The sequence below is a fragment of the Terrapene carolina genome, unplaced genomic scaffold (genome assembly GCF_002925995.2).
Source record: "Terrapene carolina triunguis isolate 2854851 unplaced genomic scaffold, T_m_triunguis-2.0 Scaffold68, whole genome shotgun sequence".
Taxonomy (NCBI): Eukaryota; Metazoa; Chordata; order Testudines; family Emydidae; genus Terrapene; species Terrapene triunguis.
The window spans coordinates 64105934-64124932 of record NW_020664419.1 but is presented as its reverse complement, the minus strand read 5'-3'; the positions used below and the strand labels follow the sequence as shown (position 1 = coordinate 64124932).

Sequence of the window (18999 nt, the reverse complement as noted above, 5' to 3'; positions counted from 1 at the left end):
TGGGCTTCTTCCTGATCAGAGAAAACACTGTAGACAGAGGAATCAAAAACAATCAACGCACTAGGTCCTGCTGATATTAAAGAAGGAGCCATGTTTAAAAAGATATTAAAACACAATTCAAGTATGGCTTCCAGAGAACTGTTTTCTAACACAGTTTAACTGGGTGGCATGCACAGAATCAAACATTATTAAGAGAATATTCAAAACCCAAGTTCACCACTAGTCAATACTGTATGGAACTAACAATTCAGCATGATATCTTGAGGTGCTGCACTGATGGAGGTGCCATCCTCCTGATCAGATATAAATAGGAGGCTGTGTCCATTTGTGGGCAATAAAGATCCCTCAGCGTTTGTGCAAGAGTATTGGTATTTTAGCTATGCCTAAGTTGTAATTTGGATATGTACTTTTCTATATCATTATTGCATATAGGATTTTTCACTTCCTGTTCTTCTATCCTGTAACTCAGATGCTACACTGAAGTGGGTTATAGCCCACGAAAGCTTATGCCTAAATAAATTTGTTAGTCTCTAAGGTGCCACAAAGACTCCTCGTTGTTTCTGCTCCAGAAGTGGCTGCATTTCAAAAGGTGGGTGAAGTGATTCATGGCCATATGCCTTTTGTAAAACACCTTCGGATCCTCTTGGACGAAAGGTGTTGTAGAAATGTAAGCTGCTTTGTCTTATTAGCAAATCCCTCTCTTCAGTAACAATAGGTTACTGACTTTCAAGAGTGGAAAAGTGCTGCTCACACAATTATTTCCTCACTAAGAATACACATTTATCCAAAAATAAGGGGTTTCTGCTAGACAGATTTTCTGCTTTACAGTTTTTTTTTTTTTTAGATGTCTACCATCTGATTACCACCATCCTCTGAAGTGGGTGCCGAAGGATCCGTGCTAACGGAGCCTGAACACTTACTCCAGATGCTTGCCATGGGCTGCTTTGGAGGAAGAAAGCAGAGTGAAACGAGCAGTCTGAAACTGGTTTATTGTGGTCACCCCGGATTGCAGTTTTAGGCGACATTCAGTCTCAGACCAGCTAGCGAAGCTCAGCTGTCTGACAGCTATGGGGTGGGAGCGGGGAGAGAAGAGGGGGAGGACTGGGAATAAAACCCCATATCCAAACTACCTACACGCCCAACCCTAGATTAATACACACCAGTGCGGCTGCTGAGTTTTGCAATCCAGCTCCCCAGCTGAGCACTCCCAGAGCCGCCCGCACGCGGGGCTGAGCTCCTGCAAACTGCGACCCCAACCTTCCCGCAGGCTTCTGCCTCTGACCCACGGCCGGGGCGTGAGGGGAGGGGTTGAAGTTGAGACCTCTGGTTAAAGGTCACCGATGGCTGGGGAGTGGGGCCGGCCAGAGGGCGAGGGGTGGGGGCTGGGGAGTAGCCGGGGAGGCGGGGCGGGGCTCCCCGCTCTAGCTCCGCCCCGGCCGCGGTAGGACCCTTTAAATAGGCTCCAGCGGCGGCTACTGAGCGTGAGACCGGCCGCGTTCCCTGAGCTGCTGCGCTGCGGTGAGTATCCGCCCGCACCCCGGCCACGCTGCCCGGGAGTGGGCTGGAGCTCTGCCCCGGGGCCGGCGGCGTCTGGCTGCGCTGGCGCTGCAGCTGCAGCGGGGCCCCGTCTTGTGACTGGGGGTCTGGCCGGCTTGCGGCGTGGGTCAGAGACGCGGCCCCCCAGTGACTCCCTGGGTGGGGAGCTGGGGCCCGCGGTGTCGGGCTAGTGCCGAACACGCCGCCGCTACAGCGCCCCGCTGCCCTGGCCGGAGTTACTCCTGCCGCCTTTCAACAACCCCCAGCCATTGGGCTTTCCGGGCGGGGCCTGGCGTCATCACAGGTGGCTCACAGAAAGGGTTCAGGGTTCATGACCCCGTGTAGGAACTGTCTGCCAGTTCCTATCATGACATCCTTCGTGTTGGGACATCCACTGTACCCTGGCATGGCTTGCCTCCTGAGTGCAGTGACTCCTTGGGGCGGTGCATTCGTGTTGGAGCCTGAAGCTGGCCCAACCAGCAATGGGGCAGATGGGCCTCCAGTGACTAGGTAGTGATTTTTAAAATGAGAACAAAATACCACCTGTGTGGGTTTTGTTGTCTCCTAGTAAACTTAAGTGCCCCACAATTCTGGGCATTTTTGCTAAAATATATTGGATTCATTGGGCTAAGGGCTGGATTTACACCATACATGCCCCTAGGCACAGCATCTTCAGCGCCCACCCTGCCTACAGCTGGTGTTCGTGTAGCACACAGTTTTAGAGAGGTGCCCCTAGAACGCTGGTGCCCCTAGGCATGTGCCTAATTGGAAATCCGGCCCTGCCTTTCTCCTTGGTCAAATTAAATCCCTGGATGGTTAAATAATGCCGATATCGGTGGGTGCTTGACTAATTAGTAGTTTGCTAGAAATGCCTTGAGCCTGATGCGTATATATACATTTGGATATACTAGATTGATACTTGCAATAACGTAGTCTCCTAAAACTATGCTATATAGCAGGGGTCAGCAACCTTTCAGAAGTGATGTGCCGAGTCTTCATTTATTCACTCTAATTTAAGGTTTTGTGTGTCAGTAATACATTTTAATGTTTTTAGAAGGTCTCTTTCCATAAGTCTAGAATATATAACAAAACTATTGTATGTAAAGTAAATTAAGGTTTTTAAAATGCTTAAGAAGCTTCATTTAAAATTGAATTAAAATGCAGATCCCCTGGACTGGTGGCCAGGACCGGGGCAGTGTGAGCGCCACTGAAAATCAGCTTGCGTGCTGCCTTTGGCACATGTGCCATAGGTTACCTACCCCTGCTATATGGCATTACATTAGCTAAGTTAACCACCAGTTTCTGTTGGGTAATGGTAGTGTAGAATTAGTGGCCCAACTTGTTGTGGGGTAGTGAGATCAACAATATCTACTACTATCTATGAATCTCCATTATCATTTGGGAGGGTGGAGAGGGAAGAGTTGCTGCAAAATCACTTAAGAATAGTGGGTCTAGAGGGTTTGCATTTCAAAGTTTGAGTTGACTGAAGGCAGGAAGGTGTGTGTGGACTAACATACATAAATTCAAAACATCAGTTTATGAAACAATATAAATTCACTTGTTATCTGATACCTGTGGAAAAGAAGTGTATACAGTAGACCCTCAGAGTTATGAACATTTCAGGAATGGAGGTTGTTGGTAACTTTGAAATGTTCCTAACATTATGGTGGTTCTTTCAAAAGTTTACAACTGAACATTGACTTAATACAGCTTGGAAACTTCTTTATGCAGAAGAAAACCGCTGCTTTTAACCATCTTAATTTAAATGAAACAAGCACAGAAGAGTTTCTTCACCTTATCTAATTTTTTTAAACTTTCCTTTTTTTTTTTAGTTTATGTTCAGTACGGTACTGTATTTGCATTGTGTGGGTTTTTTGTTTGTTCTCTGCTGCTGCCTGATTGTGTACTTCCGGTTCCAAATAAGGTGTGTGGTTGACTAGTCAAGTCGTAACTCTGGTGTTCGTAATTCTGAGGTTCCACTGTAGTGGATATGTGTGCACATAGGCATATTAGCTTGCCAAGCTGATTACTTACGTTCCTGGCCAAAACAATTCCATTTTCAACAGGTCTTTCTGTCACAATGGTTACACAGTAACAAATGTTGTAGTACATGACTAGAAAGGCTTGGTGTGGTCTCTTGTTAAAGCTACTAGAAAAGCTAGTCTGATGTACATCTAAAATTGGCTTGATGTAAGATTAGTAGCTTGAAAGATTCCCCCCCCCCCTTCCCCCAAAAAGCTCTCTTCACAGAACTTCATAAGCAAGGGCTCACTTTTCTGAAGCAGGGTTTACTTCCAGAAGTTCAAGTACACAGCGGTTATCTAACTATTGAGTGCTGACAATGCTGTACAAGACAGTTCCTGTCTAAGAAACTTGCATGTTGGTTTGTTTTTTTGGGTGTGGTTTTTTTTTGGAGGGGGAGGAATCTCATGCTACAACAGCCTGTCAGTAGACACTATAAATACTAAACAGTAAACACTCCACATTTCCCTTTTTCTAGGTTGCCATTTTATGAAAGCATCATAGAGTTTGTTTTTGTTTATTTAAAAAAAAACTGCATGGGGAAGGGGGGAGTGTCTAAAAGTAGTGCAACATTTTCCAGACTCTAAGGTGAGGTTTTTTTGAGGCAACTTTGTGCAGATTGGATAGTTGGGGTGAGGACTCTTGCTATTTTGTCAGGTTGCATGACTGAATGGTTGAACCAGCTCCTTGTGCTCAGTAAACAAACTTGCAGGGCTTCTGCAGGAGACAGTTCTTTCATCCAGTGGAATGCAAAGCAACAGTCCTCTTGTGTTGAGGGCATGGGGGGGGAATCTCCATTGGCTCAGAGCATCCTAGTTTTGCCATGCTTTTCCAAACAGGATTCCAAACAGCTCACCGCCCCGTGACCTCTCCAATCAGTAGTATGTGTTTGTGGGGTTTTTTTTGTTTGGTTGTTTAGTATCAAAGGTGGCTCACTGGGCTCTTATGTGCCATGGGGAGATTGTACTAGTGCATGCTCTTGTATGGAAGTGTTGTAGTGATAATGCTAGTGTCTGCATACTTGTTAGACCCAACTAGTTGTGGAAGTGGGACAAATATATTGAAGTGGAAAAGGGAAAGTGTCAGTTTGGGGGGCACAGCTGAGCAGGAGAAATTAAGTATAGAAATGTTGCATTTTCCCATCGGCCGGGACTCCAAAACCCAGAAACAGTTGTTTGCAGTTAGCTTGTGAAAACAACGTGGTCATGAACTGTTCAGCTATGGGAACATTATACAGCTCTATGTAAAATATTATGTGCATGGGAGTAGTCCCACTCTTTAGGTTCCTGTTGCTTTAATTTTATAGCTTTTCTGCTCCTGGCTGGCTCTTACAAAACTCTAGTCTTTTTTGATTGCATCCAGTGGAAACTCAAACCCAGGTATCATTTTTAATGTGTAGCTAATGTAGAAGACTTCTGGATGGGGAGCTGCCTGGAAGGCATAGCTCTACCCATGCACCTCGTATTGTGTGTACGCATCTCTTCTTTTGGTAGCAAACAGGGTTGGGCACCTAATTGCAGGGCACAGTAGCTGCCTCTAGGTGTTCTTGAGGCATCCTCACTGCCTTGATCCCTTTGCATTCCATGGGAGTGTGGCTTAGCACTTTCCCCACAAGCTGCTGTTTAGCATATTGCCTATTCACCATGCTAGGTAAAATAACTTGATCAATTTTGGCTCTTGTGTCCTTCACTAGTACATTGAGTCCTCTGTGGTCATGGCTAAAACTTCTGAAGGGTTAAAGTTGGCTTCTTTTCTGAACTGCCCCTTAGGCAAGATGTCCTACTTGTGACTTTACACACTGTGCATGTTTAAATGCAAAAAACACGAGTCCAATCTTCAATAAGAATCAAAGCTTTAAGGTCAGCTGCCTACAGAATTTTTGCCCAATCCTCAGACAAATGCTTTACTTAACATAGTATGAAATGTGAGTTCCTAGACCAATCACTGAGCAAGGGCAAGCAAATCCCTTTAAGATAAGGTGTTTCTTAATGTAGTATGAAACATCTCAAACACTTGAATTGTTTATTTTTCAAAAAATTGCCTAAATACTAGTGACTGCTGACTTAACCCTATATTCCTGTCAGTGAACGGCACCGAACTGGGGAATGGGAGGGGGGGTAGTATAGTCGTGGCTTTCAATGTGGAGTAAATAAGAGCACCGCTCTGAGAAGGGGTGCAGGGGATAGAATTAAGTACCTCTTGGCAGGCGCATACTGGAAGTCCAGGTGTACGCTCCTCTGGAGAGGAGGGTGGCTGTCAAGAACTCATTAAAAACAAAATGGTTCAGAATTCTAGGGTACCATTGGTACAAACATCTTGAAAACTTAGTACCACGTCAATGGCTCTTACATTCATTAAAGGCCTGCCTGAACTAGCAGAAGGCTTATCAAGTTCTGCAAGCAGCTTTCATGAGCTACAGCATCCTCACTACCCTTCTGAGAACTGAAATCAGAATGTTATTAATCTGCCTGTGGGGCTCTAATGTGTAGCATAGCTCATGTTGGAATAATGTAGACAGAACACCTGCTATCTAGCTTTTAAGTGGAAAGAATTGATCTTTAGGGCAGACTACTATAGTGTTCTCTAGCTATCTGACCACTCTGAGGTGCTGTATGTGGAACAGATTAACAGACTGCTTCTCACTGAAGTCTGTTTTCTAATCTTGACTGCTTGGGGATGACTTGTGCTGATAGCTCAAGGAATACTGCTATTGCTGCTGTAGAAGCTCCTATGGGAATTTTAAAGGGGAGGACAGTTGGCCGTGGTTTCCTCAGGGACACCCACCTTCTTGAAGCACTAACCTTTGTTGATGTTTGAAAATCAAAAGCCTTAAGCACATCAAATTCTGACTGCCTTTAAATTCTGTCTAGGTACTTGCATGGCCTTTATCACAGTAGTATCTGCATCCTGTAATTCATAATGGATTTTATCCTCTCCGTGCTTCTCTGGGGTATGGCAGTGCTTTCCCTGTTTTACAAATGGGGAGCAGAGACCCAGGGTAGATTAATTGACTCTCCCAGGAAGGTTGTGACTGAGCTGTGAACCTGGGTCTCAGTCCCTGTACCTCATCACTGGGGCTGCCCTTCTTAAATATTCTTGTAAGAAAGAAGATGCAATTAAAGTACGTGTATGTGTATATAGGGAGAGATTCAAATGTGAAAATCAAAAACAAAAGGCAGGTCAGTGCCTTGTAACAGTGCCAAAGCCCTGTGAGGCCCAAGAAAGAAGCTTATTTAATAGAATTTCAACTTGGCATGCTCTGAGACACATAGAAAAAGCGGGAAGGAATCTCTTCTCCATCCTGCAGTTAATGTACAAGGGTTTGGAAGAGGAATGCAGCCTGTATCCCTCTTTCAGAGGACCCTGTTTGCCATGATTGATGTCAGCTGCTGTGTGGTAGCACAGCCAAACACTTGAATAAAAGAAATGGAATCTTAATTTTTAGACTCTACAGTGAGGCCAAGAATGACAAATAGTGGTGTCATAAAACAAATCTTACTACCCTGCTCAGAGTATTCATTATTGCCAACCCATTGAGAAGCAACAGTGCTAAGCTCTTGGAAAGGTTGCACAAAGAAATATTTCAGTAATTAAATTAATGTCCCCACCATAAATGGAACAGCTACTAAGCCACTTCTGTATTAAACAGAACAGTTCCGTAAACCTCTGCTTAAGAATTCGCTTAAGATGTCCCAATTTGAGTTAATCAGTTAATCTTGTTTTCCCACATTCCACTAGTGGCTGTTCTTCCCCCCCCCCCCCCCCCCCATTGAGCAAAGGTCTCTTAGCAGTTACTTGGCAACATTCCTTTTGTAGGGCATGCTGTCACTGTTTCAGTACAAGGGCACCTGTATTTCCCACTCTGATATTCCCCCAAGGGCACCCACTTAAAGGTTTCCAGCTCCCAGCCCTTCCCTCGCCTGGGCAGAGACCTGCATCTCACTTGCTTCTGACTGGATTTTTTTCAGGCTTTACAGCTCCCTGATCTACACTATGATATCCCCAGCAAGCCAGTCTGCCTAAAGGCCAGTGCCTACACTTGGCTTTCTCTGCAAGGGCTGTGACCAGTATTGCTAGTCGTGATAAGTTACCACACAGCTCCTTCTAAGCAAGCACGTTTACTCTTAAGGGAAAAACGTTGGAGACAGCCTAGAATAACAATAAAAGAACACCAAAGGTCACCCCAATGCCAGTCTGGGGTTCTGGTAGGTGTCAGCCATTCAAATCCCACTGCTGGGTTTCCCCTGTGGCTAAAGTTCTGATCGGTCTCTAGATCAGGAACCAGAATGAAGGCCCCAAGTCAGTTTAAGGTCAGTCCATTTATTCCAAAATCCTTGGTCTGTTGGTCTCTGGAGAATCTGGTTTGAGAGCCTCCCAAGCAGGTGGTACTTCTCTGGAGGTGTTTATAACCTCAGTGCTTTGCCTTAATCATCTCTTCTCCCCCCCCCCCCCCATTGTTTTCAGTTCCTCGAGGAGCTGTGGTAACCTAGGCCCCATGGAGTGGATACAGTCCTTGGCCTACAAAGAGGCATAAGCCATTCATATGCTTAATACAGTACGGTTTCCCAAAGATAGTGACTCAGAAGCATTCCTTTGTAGGACACACCATGCCACTCCTCCACAGGTATCTGAAGCTCAATTTAACTCTAAGGCAGGTGGAGCTACTTGAACAGAGCTCCTAATTTTGAATTAGGGCTGCACAATGGGGAAAATAATGAGCTGCTCAGCTCAAGTCTGAAGGTTAAGGATGGTGTTGGAAGCAAAGAGATGGCAAAGGGGAAGATCTTGTAAGTAGGAGGAGTGTTGCTCTGACTTTAGGGTTGCCACGTGTCTAGTTTTCGACCAGAACAGCTGGTCGAAAAGGGATCCTGGCGGCTCCAGTTGGCACTGCCAACTGGGCCGTTAAAAGTCCAGTTGGCGGTGCAGTAGGGGCCTAGGACTAAGGCAGGGCTCCCTAGCTCCATGCGCTTCCCGGGAGCGGCTGCCAGGTCCCTGCAGCACCTACACACATGGGAGGCTCCAAGAACTGCCCCCGCCCTGTGGGCTAGCTCCACAGCTCCCATTGGCTAATAGAGCTGCTGGGGCGGCACCTGCAGATGCAAGGACAGCGCATGGAGCCTCTCTGGCCATCCATGTATGCAGGGACATGGTGGCAGCTTCCTGGGAGCTGCAGTAAGTGCTACTGGGACCATGCACCCCAAACCCTCTCCTCTGCCCCAGCCCAGAGCCCCTTGACCCCAAACCCCTCCTCCCCTACCCCACCCCAGAGCCTACACTCCCAGCCAGAGTCCTCACCTCCCTCCCGCACCCCAACCCCTTGCCCCAGCCTGGTGAAAGTGAGTGGAGGGTGGGGGAGAGCAGGGGATGGAGGGAGCAGGGGCAGGTCCTTGGAGAAAGGGTGGGGCAGGGGTATTTGGTTTTGTGCAATTAGAAAGTTGGCAACCCTGTCTGGCTTGTAAAACAAGTGCCTGGGGAAAGGAAGAATATAAAAGACTAAATGAATGGTGCTTAGCCTAGCTTCTCTTTAGACCCCATAGTGCCAACTGTGGCGCTCAGGAAGAAACCCTACAGATCTGCTGAGGTAGGAGTTGGTCATGGTGTATGCATGGTTCTCTTTCTACAGAAATTAACTTTCTTTTAAAATTTTAGCTGTTAAGGTCTTTTCAGAACCTTTTCAAATGTAAACTGAACATAAACCAGTGGAGCGTTTTTTCTTTGAGTCTGTAGGCAGACAGCAGCAGCAGTTCCTCTGCTGCTTATTGCATTTTGCAGCTTGGCAAACCAATTAAAATACTAGTCAGTCTTACAACTCCAATTCAAAACCCTGCAGACAGCAGTGAAACTATCAAGAGCATGGGCAGTGGGTGGAGTCCCCCTTTTGGCAGGCTAGCCCCTGCGGCCAGAGCCACAAACCCTCCCACCTGGAGGATGCACTCCCCCCTTTGGCTGGAGGTGCCCTGGGCTGGCTGGAGGCCCAAGTGCTCTCCCCTTGACCGGAGGAGCCCCGGGCCAGCTGCAGCTGCACCGTGCCTCCCTTCCCCAGACCCCAATCAGGGGTCTCACTCTCATCGGAAGAAGCTTTTCATATGTCCCATGCAGGTTCTGGGGTGGCTGAGGAGCTGGTACTTGCCACTCAGTATCCTGGGTTCATCAGTAATCTCTCTGCAGCCTAGGGAGGGCCAGCTGCAGCCTCCCCTGGCCTATTATACCCGCTGCCCATGGTCAAGAGTCATACTGACTACTTGTTTTCCCCAAAGGGCTGTAGCAACTAGGAACAGCAAAGACAGGTCTGAAAGTGGGGTGGGGGAGGAATACTTCTCCACTCTTCTTTCTTCACATCCTCTCTGAACAGAAGGTCCTGGATGGGTAGGTGTGTGAGTCCTGCTTCCAGCAGTTAGAGGGGAGATGGAGCTTCAGATGTCATGCCTATCAACCTCTGACTAATAAGATGGAGTCCAAAGCACCGATCAGGGACAGGTCTGCCTTTTCAGTAATTGGAGGTAGCAAGGGAGGCTGAGCTGTGCCAGGGAAGCCTCCACTTCCTCCTGCCCCCCCCCCCCCCCCAGTCTATCTCTGATTAGTGTAGGAGAACTTTTCAAAGGCTCCAAGGGCTGTTAGGCAGGCCTTGTGGCCCTGTAAACTTTCCCTATATCAATACCATACTGGTGCTGCAATATTTACACATAGATGAAATCCTTGTCTTAAAACTACGACATCAGTGGAATTCTGGCTCTGCATTACAAAAACTAACTGGGCCTCCCCTGTGTTGTTCAACATACAGTCATGGCCCCTGCCCCAAAGAGTTCACAATCTAACTTGGAACAAGAGCCAACAAATAGAAAAATGTAGGGGGAGTGGGCATGAGGAAACGAGCAGCTGAACTCTGAGATTATTTTCTCATTAAAATCCTGACTTTAAATCTGCTTTATAGAGGAGTGCTGTTGCAGTGAGAGAACTAACAATGTCTTTATTACAAGTAATGAACAGTTTCATTTGAGAAACAAAATCCAGTTGTCCCAAGGGCCTCCCAGTATCTACCTTAACTGTAGTGCTCTTCTGCTTAAATTGGAAATTTTTTCAGCAGTTAGCTTTTGGCATTTGTAGAAGTGCCATCGTAGCAGCACCAGCTTTCTTTTTATGGCTGTAGGGGGTGGAGTCTCTCCACTAGCAAATATTTAAGTATCAAACCAGTAAGTGCAATAATGATGTTCCTAAAATTTACTACAGCTTAGTACGTGACAAGAAATAATACTACATGCTTGTGGTTGTCAGCCATTTTCTTTCACAAAATTCTACTTTGAATATTTGGGCTCACAGAACATACCTGCCTGGTAAAGGTGAGGTTTTTGTCACTAGCATGAGGATGCCTCAGAAATAATCCCCATTAACCACTAAATTTCAGACACTAGTTCAGAAAAAAACAACTCTTAGCATAGCGAATTGCTCTCCAGTGAGGCAAACCTTATGGCTTATGCCATTTTCCAAGGCATAGACTCTGCAGAAAAACAAAATCCCTTTGTTGGCACAATTGGTTGGCTTCCATCAGAAGAGAAACAGGATTAATGAAGCATAGAAACTGAAATTACATCTATCTGGGAGGATGTTCATTCAAGGTACAGTAAAGCCATTATGCATGCAACTTTGTGCATATCCAATTCATGTAACTTTCAAAATCCTGAACAGGGAATGTAAAACGTGGTTTTGGGGAGGCAGTATCTTCTGTTTCCAGGTCTTCTGTTGAATGCACCAAGCAATATTGCATACAACAGTGGGAACTTAAGTGTTTAAAGATTTGTTCCCTAAGCTTACTTGGAGGCTCCTGCAGCATTACTGATAAGCCCATAAAGGCTATTTGACCCTATGAGTACTATCTGGGATGTAGAATGTGTTTAGTACTCACAATCTGACTACTATAGACACTTCCTTTATTAAACTAGGCTCAAAATAGCCAAAAATCTGGCAGACCGGCAGCATTGTGTTAAATGACTACAGTTCATAGCTCAGACTCTTTTGTATTGACTCTGAGAACAATTCAGTGAACAATCTTAATCTTGCTGCTCTGTCTCTAACTGCTGGTGTATCTTCCACAGAGTTGGGATGCCGAACTGGGGAGGAGGTAACAAGTGCAGTGCCTGTGGACGAACAGTCTACCATGCTGAAGAGGTTCAGTGTGATGGGAGGAGTTTCCACAGATGCTGCTTTCTCTGCAGTAAGTATTCCTCACACACTGCTTTTTTTTTTTTGTCTGCCAACTCTCTTCAGTGATTCTATTGCATGTCAGACTGAACATTATCCGAGCAAGATGCTCTTCTACAAACGTATCCATAGGGGTTACATAATAAAGACTGAGTTGGCACTTGGGAAACTGAATGGCAGTGCATGTTGCCAGAGTGCCCCAATTTTGGGGGGCCCTCAGGAATGCTATGAATGCTGTCACTTAGATTAACTTGCCACCCTTTCCCTTACACCTCATAAGGACCTCCGTGTCAGAGGGAGAGCTCATCCAGAACCACTGAGAAAGAGTGTCCCTCTCCTCTGGTGTGGGAGAGGTCATAAAGAGACTTGTTAAACTGAGCCTAGATCTCTTCTTCACAACCTTATGTCTGTAAAAGGCATGGAACATGTTTTGGAGTGAAACCTACATTTGAATTCTGTCCAATAGGTAACGGCACAGCAAGAAGGCTGGATTTGTTTAGATACAGTTTTGTAGAGCCAAGCTTCTGAATCTGTTGGAAAGTAGATGGAGGGCTGAAGGAATAATTAAATGAACCTCTCCCCCTTCCCTCTTTCACCCAGGTCCATGTAGATTGTGTAGGATATTAAAGCATCAGTAGTTTGGCTGAATTTCTAACTAATACATGTAGCAGAGCCAAAATCCTAGCCCTCCTTGGCATAGGAGGCTGTGGGTTATTTCAGATGAGTAGAGTCCAAGTCACTATTTTTCAGTCTAACCAACTCATTCAGGCATCAAATTTAGCTTTTTCTGCTGTAAAGATTGTTGATTAGTTGGAAAAAAGGTAATCTTATAAATTCACCAACTGCCTGTCTAACAAAGTCAAAGTACTTCAACTTATTGCAAGTATGCAGTGTCACTTTGCCCAGCTTTCTGGCCTCGACTCTCTGGGGACCAGAATTAGGGTTCAGCCTTGGTTTATAGGAAACTACAGTTACAAATGGGAAGACTTTCAAAACTAGCTTGCCACTAATAGATGCAACATCCCATCTATGTGTGATGATGGGATATAGGTGTGTTTATGTTCCTTTTCCTGGTACTCTACAGCAATTATAACAAATTATTTGGCTGTGGCTCAGTTGGCTTAAGTTCAGATTTTATAGAAGTTTCTCCTATTAGAAACTTGGAACATGCAGTCAGACAGTTGGTTGGCTTCACTCGGTGAAACATACTAAACCAAGGTCATGTTTAGTTTTGCTGAGCTTAAAACATAAAGACTTAGTGTATTTTAAAACTGATTAATTGCTCTTAATTATTCTAAAATGCCATGTATCAACTGTCTACTGCAGGGGTTCTCAAACTTCATTTTACCCCCTTCTGACAACAAAAATTACTACATGACCCCAGGAGGGTGGACTGAAGCCTGAGTCCCACCACCCTAGGGGGGCCTGTAACCTGAGCCCGGTTGCCCAGGGCTGAAGCCCTCAGGCATTGGCCTTGGGTGGTGAGGCTCAGGCTTTGGCCATGGGCCTCGGCAAATCTAACGCCAGCCCAGGCAACCCCATTAAAACAGTGTTGTGACTCGCCTTGGGGTCCCAACCCACAGTTTGAGAACTGCTGGTCTACTGAATCAATGCAATAAACAAAGGTTTCTCTGTATTTTGAAGCTTACTGCTTTTTTTTAAGCTAAGTCTTAGAGAACTGGGTTGTAGTTGGGCTTTCAGTCCAACCTGTATTCCGTACAGACATCAAAATGCTATGACTGAAGAAAGGGCACTAAACGTAGTTACAAGAGCAGTGTTTAGAAGAGGGAAGCAGAAATAGCTGTATTCCTTACTGATGTGACCTTGGGCAAGTCTCTTAACTCTGTCCTCCGATCAATCTCCATAATACATCCAATTCTTTCTTGCCTGCTAAAAATGTTGTTGTTCACACCTGCTTTCATTCTTCCTGAAGCTCTGCATTCCTTGGAAAAGGAGGATCAGCCATTTGCAATAGAAAGATACCCAATAATTACATCATAGGCTACTGAAAGCAATCTGGTTCCTGGGTTTACAGTTCTAGTCTGGTATCCATAAAAAGTAAACAGAACCCCAGGATCTATAATAGCATTACAAAAGCTGTGGGGAAGCAGTTTGTCTATGTGAACAGAGGGCTGTGAACGGTCAGCCAGGTAAATGCTTCTGCACTGATATAGATGCTTGTTTCCATGTAACTTGAAGCAAGAGAGGAAATTGCTGACTTTAGTATCTGGTTTTCTGTGTAACCTCATTAATCAAACTACAGCAAATTTCCATTCTTTAAATATAAGCACCATGAGGGTGGGAGGGAATAGAGCCTATTTATGAACTAAACATAATTCACCAATTCAAAAGAGAAGCTGCCTCTTCTAATTTTCAGCAGTTCCACAGTTCATTAGGAAGAACTGTGGATGGGGAACCTGTGACATCTGGCATTTGACACTTTTTGGTTTACTTCATGTGCTAGGGTCGAAAATGGCCCCTTCTGACAATTTAAAACTTTTTTTTTCCAGTGGTTTGTCGGAAAAACTTAGACAGCACAACTGTAGCAATTCATGACGATGAGGTTTACTGCAAGTCCTGCTATGGAAAAAAGTATGGACCTAAAGGCTATGGGTATGGCCAAGGAGCAGGCACGCTCAACATGGACAGAGGCGAGAGACTGGGCATCAAGCATGACAAGTAAGTTCAACTCTTCACTATATCTCACAGCAAGATGTACAGTTGGCATGTGATCTTCATGTTGTGCCAAAGGTTCTTCATGCAGGAGTTAAAGGCCAAATGCTCTTACAGATGTATAATGTGGCTGTGTTCTAAACACACCAAAATGCCAGCGTATCCCAGAGCAGAATATTGAAGTAGAGAGACACTGTGCAGGTCAGAGGTGCACTGAACCCATGATGCCTGTTCCTGCAGTCCTGCTGCACGCAACTTCCACTGATATCAGTGGGAGTTACCTGTAGGCAAGGACTTCAGGATCAAGCTTTTAATCTCTCTGGATGATTAAAAATTATATTGTGCTGGTTACTGGCTTTATGCAAGTGTAAAGATTACTAACATGGCTTGTTTAGTATTCAAATCCTACTTACTGGCTGATAACCTTGTCAAAGCTTAGTGTATGAGCCTGTGTTCTAGTTATGAATTAAAATAAAGGAGGATTTGAGGTTGTATAGAGATTTAATGTCTCTATGGAAAAATTAATCCTGCTCTGTCTAAATTAAAGTGCATTTCAGTCTCGGATATAGCAACTAGTGGGCTAGCTAGTAGCAAAAGTGTGATAGAATTGGTTCTTACAGCAGGCCAGGTAAAAGTACTTAAAGATGTATCGAAACCTGCTCAGAGTTGCAGTTTGCTATCTAAACTGCAAATGCCATAACTAGTACACACTTCTGATGACTTCATGAAAGGCTTAACTTGGACATCTAGTTCCGTTAAAGTTCAACTGTTAGTAGCTCAATCTTTCTAAAATTCCAGCTTCTAGATTTTAACAGTTGAGATGTAAATTCTCATGAGGTTGTTCAGTCAGTATCTCCAAATTTAACTTAGAAACTGGCATACTGACTTGGGCGATGGCTCATCAAGTCAGTATTCAGTATTAGATACTACTTTGCAGTGTTTACACCTTCTGGATAACTGGGAAGTATTATGACATGGAGGAAACTTAACATCATGCAGTCATTAACTAAATACAAGGGTCAGGTAGGCCAATTATGATGATGCAAAATTCCCTTAAAATAGCAGCTTCTCAGCATGGGAAAACACCATTAATCAAACCAGTTCAGTGTCTTAATTTAAAAAAAAAAAAAAAAAGTGAGGGTGGATTTTAAAGACCAATGCATGTGACCGGGGCTGCAGTCATTATGGATTCTGGCAAAACCTAGGTTAACTAAATACAAATAATTATTTGTATTTAATTTGTAGCACGTATTCAGATATCTCCCTGTTCTCCTCCTTTTAGAGTAGTGTGCCCTCATAAGGGGGCATGGAGGAACATTCAGGGGACATGGCAGGGGGCTGGAAGGGAGGGCCACCCAGCCCCGTTCTGCCCTTGGCTCCTAGCCCCAACCACAGCTCTGGCCACAGCCTTGGCCTCCTTACCCCTGTCCACCCCTCCCCTCCCCAGGAGCTGTGGCCACACTCCCGGCCATGGTTCCCGACTGTGGCTCAAGGGAGAAGGGGTGCGGACAGGGGTAAGGGGGGGTGTGACATGAAAAGCTTGGGGACCACTGTTTTAGAGGGTAAATAGGAGCACAAGACTGACCTACTATATACCTGTTCCTTCTAGCACACCATCTCCTCACCGACCTACAACAAGTCCAAATACTTCAAAGTTTGCTCAGAAATTTGGAGGTGCAGAGAAATGCTCCAGATGTGGTGATTCTGTTTATGCTGCTGAGAAAGTAATAGGAGCTGGAAAGGTAAAGTAGGATTTTGATCAAGTTCTTTGCTAAATAGGGTGGGGGAGACACAGTCAAAACAAGGGCTGGCTAAAAACAAAACTGTTCTGAGCATATTTAGCCAGAAAAAGTCAGGTAGGCCAATTATTGTGATGCAAAATTCCCTTAGTATAGCAGCTTCTCAGCATGGAAAACACCATTTAATCAAACCAGTTCAGTGTCACTTAAACCAAGATAGAGGTGAGGGAGGATTTTAAAGACAAATGCATGTGGCTGGGGCTGCAGTCATGTTAGATTCTGGCAAAACCTAGATGTATTTAGTGTTTTACCTAAAGCATAATATTTCTTTGCTAACTTGCATCTGAAACAATCTGTTAAAGAGCTGGTATCTATCACCAATCATGTCATTTCATTATTTAAGTGAGAAACCCAAAACTCCTAGAGTAGGATCCTTGTCTGCTTTAGGCTACAGGAGTCTGTACCTATTGCTATTTAAATGCTACTCTTGTACCTAATGTGTCTAGTAAATACAATGACTTGTACTCTTTGCTTCTCTTAGCCTTGGCACAAAAACTGTTTCCGATGTGCTAAGTGTGGGAAGAGTCTAGAATCCACAACCCTGACTGAAAAAGAAGGTGAAATTTATTGTAAAGGTAAGATGAAGAAACATGCATGAACCCGAACTGTAGGCAGTTCAGAGTAATGTGCTCTCTAAAGACCAGAGATGTTCAGTTCAGATCTGGAGTCACTCTGGGGTGGGAATCCTGTGCTGACATCTGATAAGGATTCCTTCATTTTGACAGGGTTGGGACACTTAGCACTGCAGTATTGCTCAAAATTGTTCTGCAACTGTGCAATATTACTTAGTGATGTTCTGTTTGAGGCATAGTTAAATGGCTCTAAATGCTCTATTCTCCAGCATCCTTCCATGAATGTTGCTTTGGAGCAAGCAGACTGCTGAGCAGTCCTGAGCAATAAAGTCCAGTAACTTGCAGGCATCCTAACATGTCTTTCTGAAAACATTGGCTTTTTTTTCTTCCTTTCAGGCTGCTATGCAAAGAACTTTGGCCCCAAAGGATTTGGATATGGCCAGGGAGCAGGTGCCCTTGTTCATGCTCAGTGAAGGAGTAAAATCCAAGACTGATCATGATTCACCGAGACGCCTTCTCTGCAACGAGGCGCAGCTTAAGTGTTACTAGTTACTGTGAAACTGACACTAGTGTATTATAATATTGCTTAGATCGAGCTTTTACCAAATACTAAAGCACTACATATTTCTCTATTTTTCTTGTGCACCACATGTTAATGAACACTCTATTAGCACTGTCATTCCACTTCAATAAAGCTTTGCATATTGTGACTTTGTTTGTTTAGCCTGTCTTTAAATTATCAGGTTAAAAACTGCTTACCCTAACTCACCAGTACAAAGAGCTTGAGACCAGTGCTGGATTAAGGCACTTGGACCTAGCTCCCCAGCATCTGGAGTCATGTGTTTACACCAGTTTCTGCTTAACCTAAAAAGCTTCTAGCCCTTGTGACTGGGGGAGGGAGGAGAGCCTGAAAGGGGTATGAATTGTCCTCTGTATGCCAGTAGGGGTGGCCTAGGTCTCCACAGCTTGAGCTCAAGAGCCAGGCTGTCGGTGAAGGCTGTTAGACTGATAGCCTCCAGGCTCAGGCACCAAAAGGGACACAACCCACCCCACTAGTGGGATACATTAGCACCTCTGTCCACCCCAACTGTGGGCTGACCAGCCCCCTTTCCAAACTCTCTGAGCAAAAAAAAAAAAAAGGAGCACAAAGGACCATCTTTCCCTAAAGTAAAAGTGAGTAAATACCCCTCTCCCCACCCTCCAGGGTGGGGGGAACCCCATCAAGGCTTCCTTTATACATCCAAATAAACTCAGCTTCTCACTTACATTTTTAAAGGTGATTGAAAGATCTACACTGATTGGCAGGAAGATGCTTGTCTCCAAGTAAAGTAACTCAAAACACTTAAGACCTGATGCAGGCATGGTAGTCTTCCCTTCTGAACTGTATCCTTTTTTGTGGGGGAAGAGACCATCTCCTGGCAATTGGGGGTGGGCTCAGGAGAGAGGAAACAAGAGGAGTTTAATTTATCATCCAAGCTAAAGCCCATATTGATCCCAGTCTTTGCACATAAACCTAACCTATGCACAGTGTTACTGTCCTGGAATTTGTTTTTAAAGTATTTACTCTAGTCAAAGTTAAAGTGTGTGTGTGTGTGTGTGTGTGTGTGTGTGTGTGTGTGTGTGTGTAGCTACTTGCACAAACTAGCACTTAAAGTTCAAACAATTCACTGTTAGCGGTCTCTTAAAACATGTCTGCGAGACAACTACAGTCTTGTTCTAATGCTTGAAAAACAGATAATGGGTTAATAGAAACAGCCTAGGCTTGAACTGTCCAAGTGGGAAGGTAAGCCTTTCAAACAACCCCTCCCAATAATAAATGAAGATGATGAGGCAGTTAATGTATGTAGTCTGGAGGAGGGCTAGGTGTGTAGAATGCATAAGTAGGTAACAAGCATTAATGCTGGAACTTTCTAAAAGTATAGAGAAGATAGGCATGTTGTTTGTGCATGTATCCAAAAACATGAATGCCCTCTGGTGCTACTGACAAAATCTTAAAAGGGCATCACTCAATCACATCTTATCAAGGACTTTTCATCAGTCTCTCTACATAGACTGAAAATATTAGTGGTCATTATTACACACTACTGTTGTCTCTTACTTTAGCATGTGGGGTTGCCATGGTAAAGTGGCTCCCATTCCTGCTGTGTGAAAGCACTGGGTGTGATTAAAGCCATTTCTTCAAGTCCATGGGCACATGGCTG

At 44.7% G+C, this 18999-nt stretch overlaps 1 protein-coding gene across 2 annotated transcripts; it reads left to right on the top strand.

The window, feature by feature from the left end:
- Positions 1-1435: 1435 nt before the first annotated feature.
- Positions 1436-17508, top strand: CSRP2 (cysteine and glycine rich protein 2). 2 transcript variants are annotated; one of them, XM_024203606.2, is made up of 6 exons: positions 1436-1518; positions 11649-11767; positions 14265-14433; positions 16037-16169; positions 16708-16801; positions 17195-17508. In XM_024203606.2, the coding sequence occupies exons 2-6, from the start codon at positions 11656-11658 to the stop codon at positions 17269-17271; spliced, it is 585 nt and encodes a 194-aa protein (XP_024059374.1). In that variant the 5' UTR covers positions 1436-1518; positions 11649-11655; the 3' UTR covers positions 17272-17508. The 2 variants fall into 2 exon arrangements, with proteins under 2 accessions (XP_024059374.1, XP_024059377.1); XM_024203609.3 differs by lacking the exon at positions 1436-1518 and adding an exon at positions 7535-7763.
- Positions 17509-18999: the final 1491 nt, after the last annotated feature.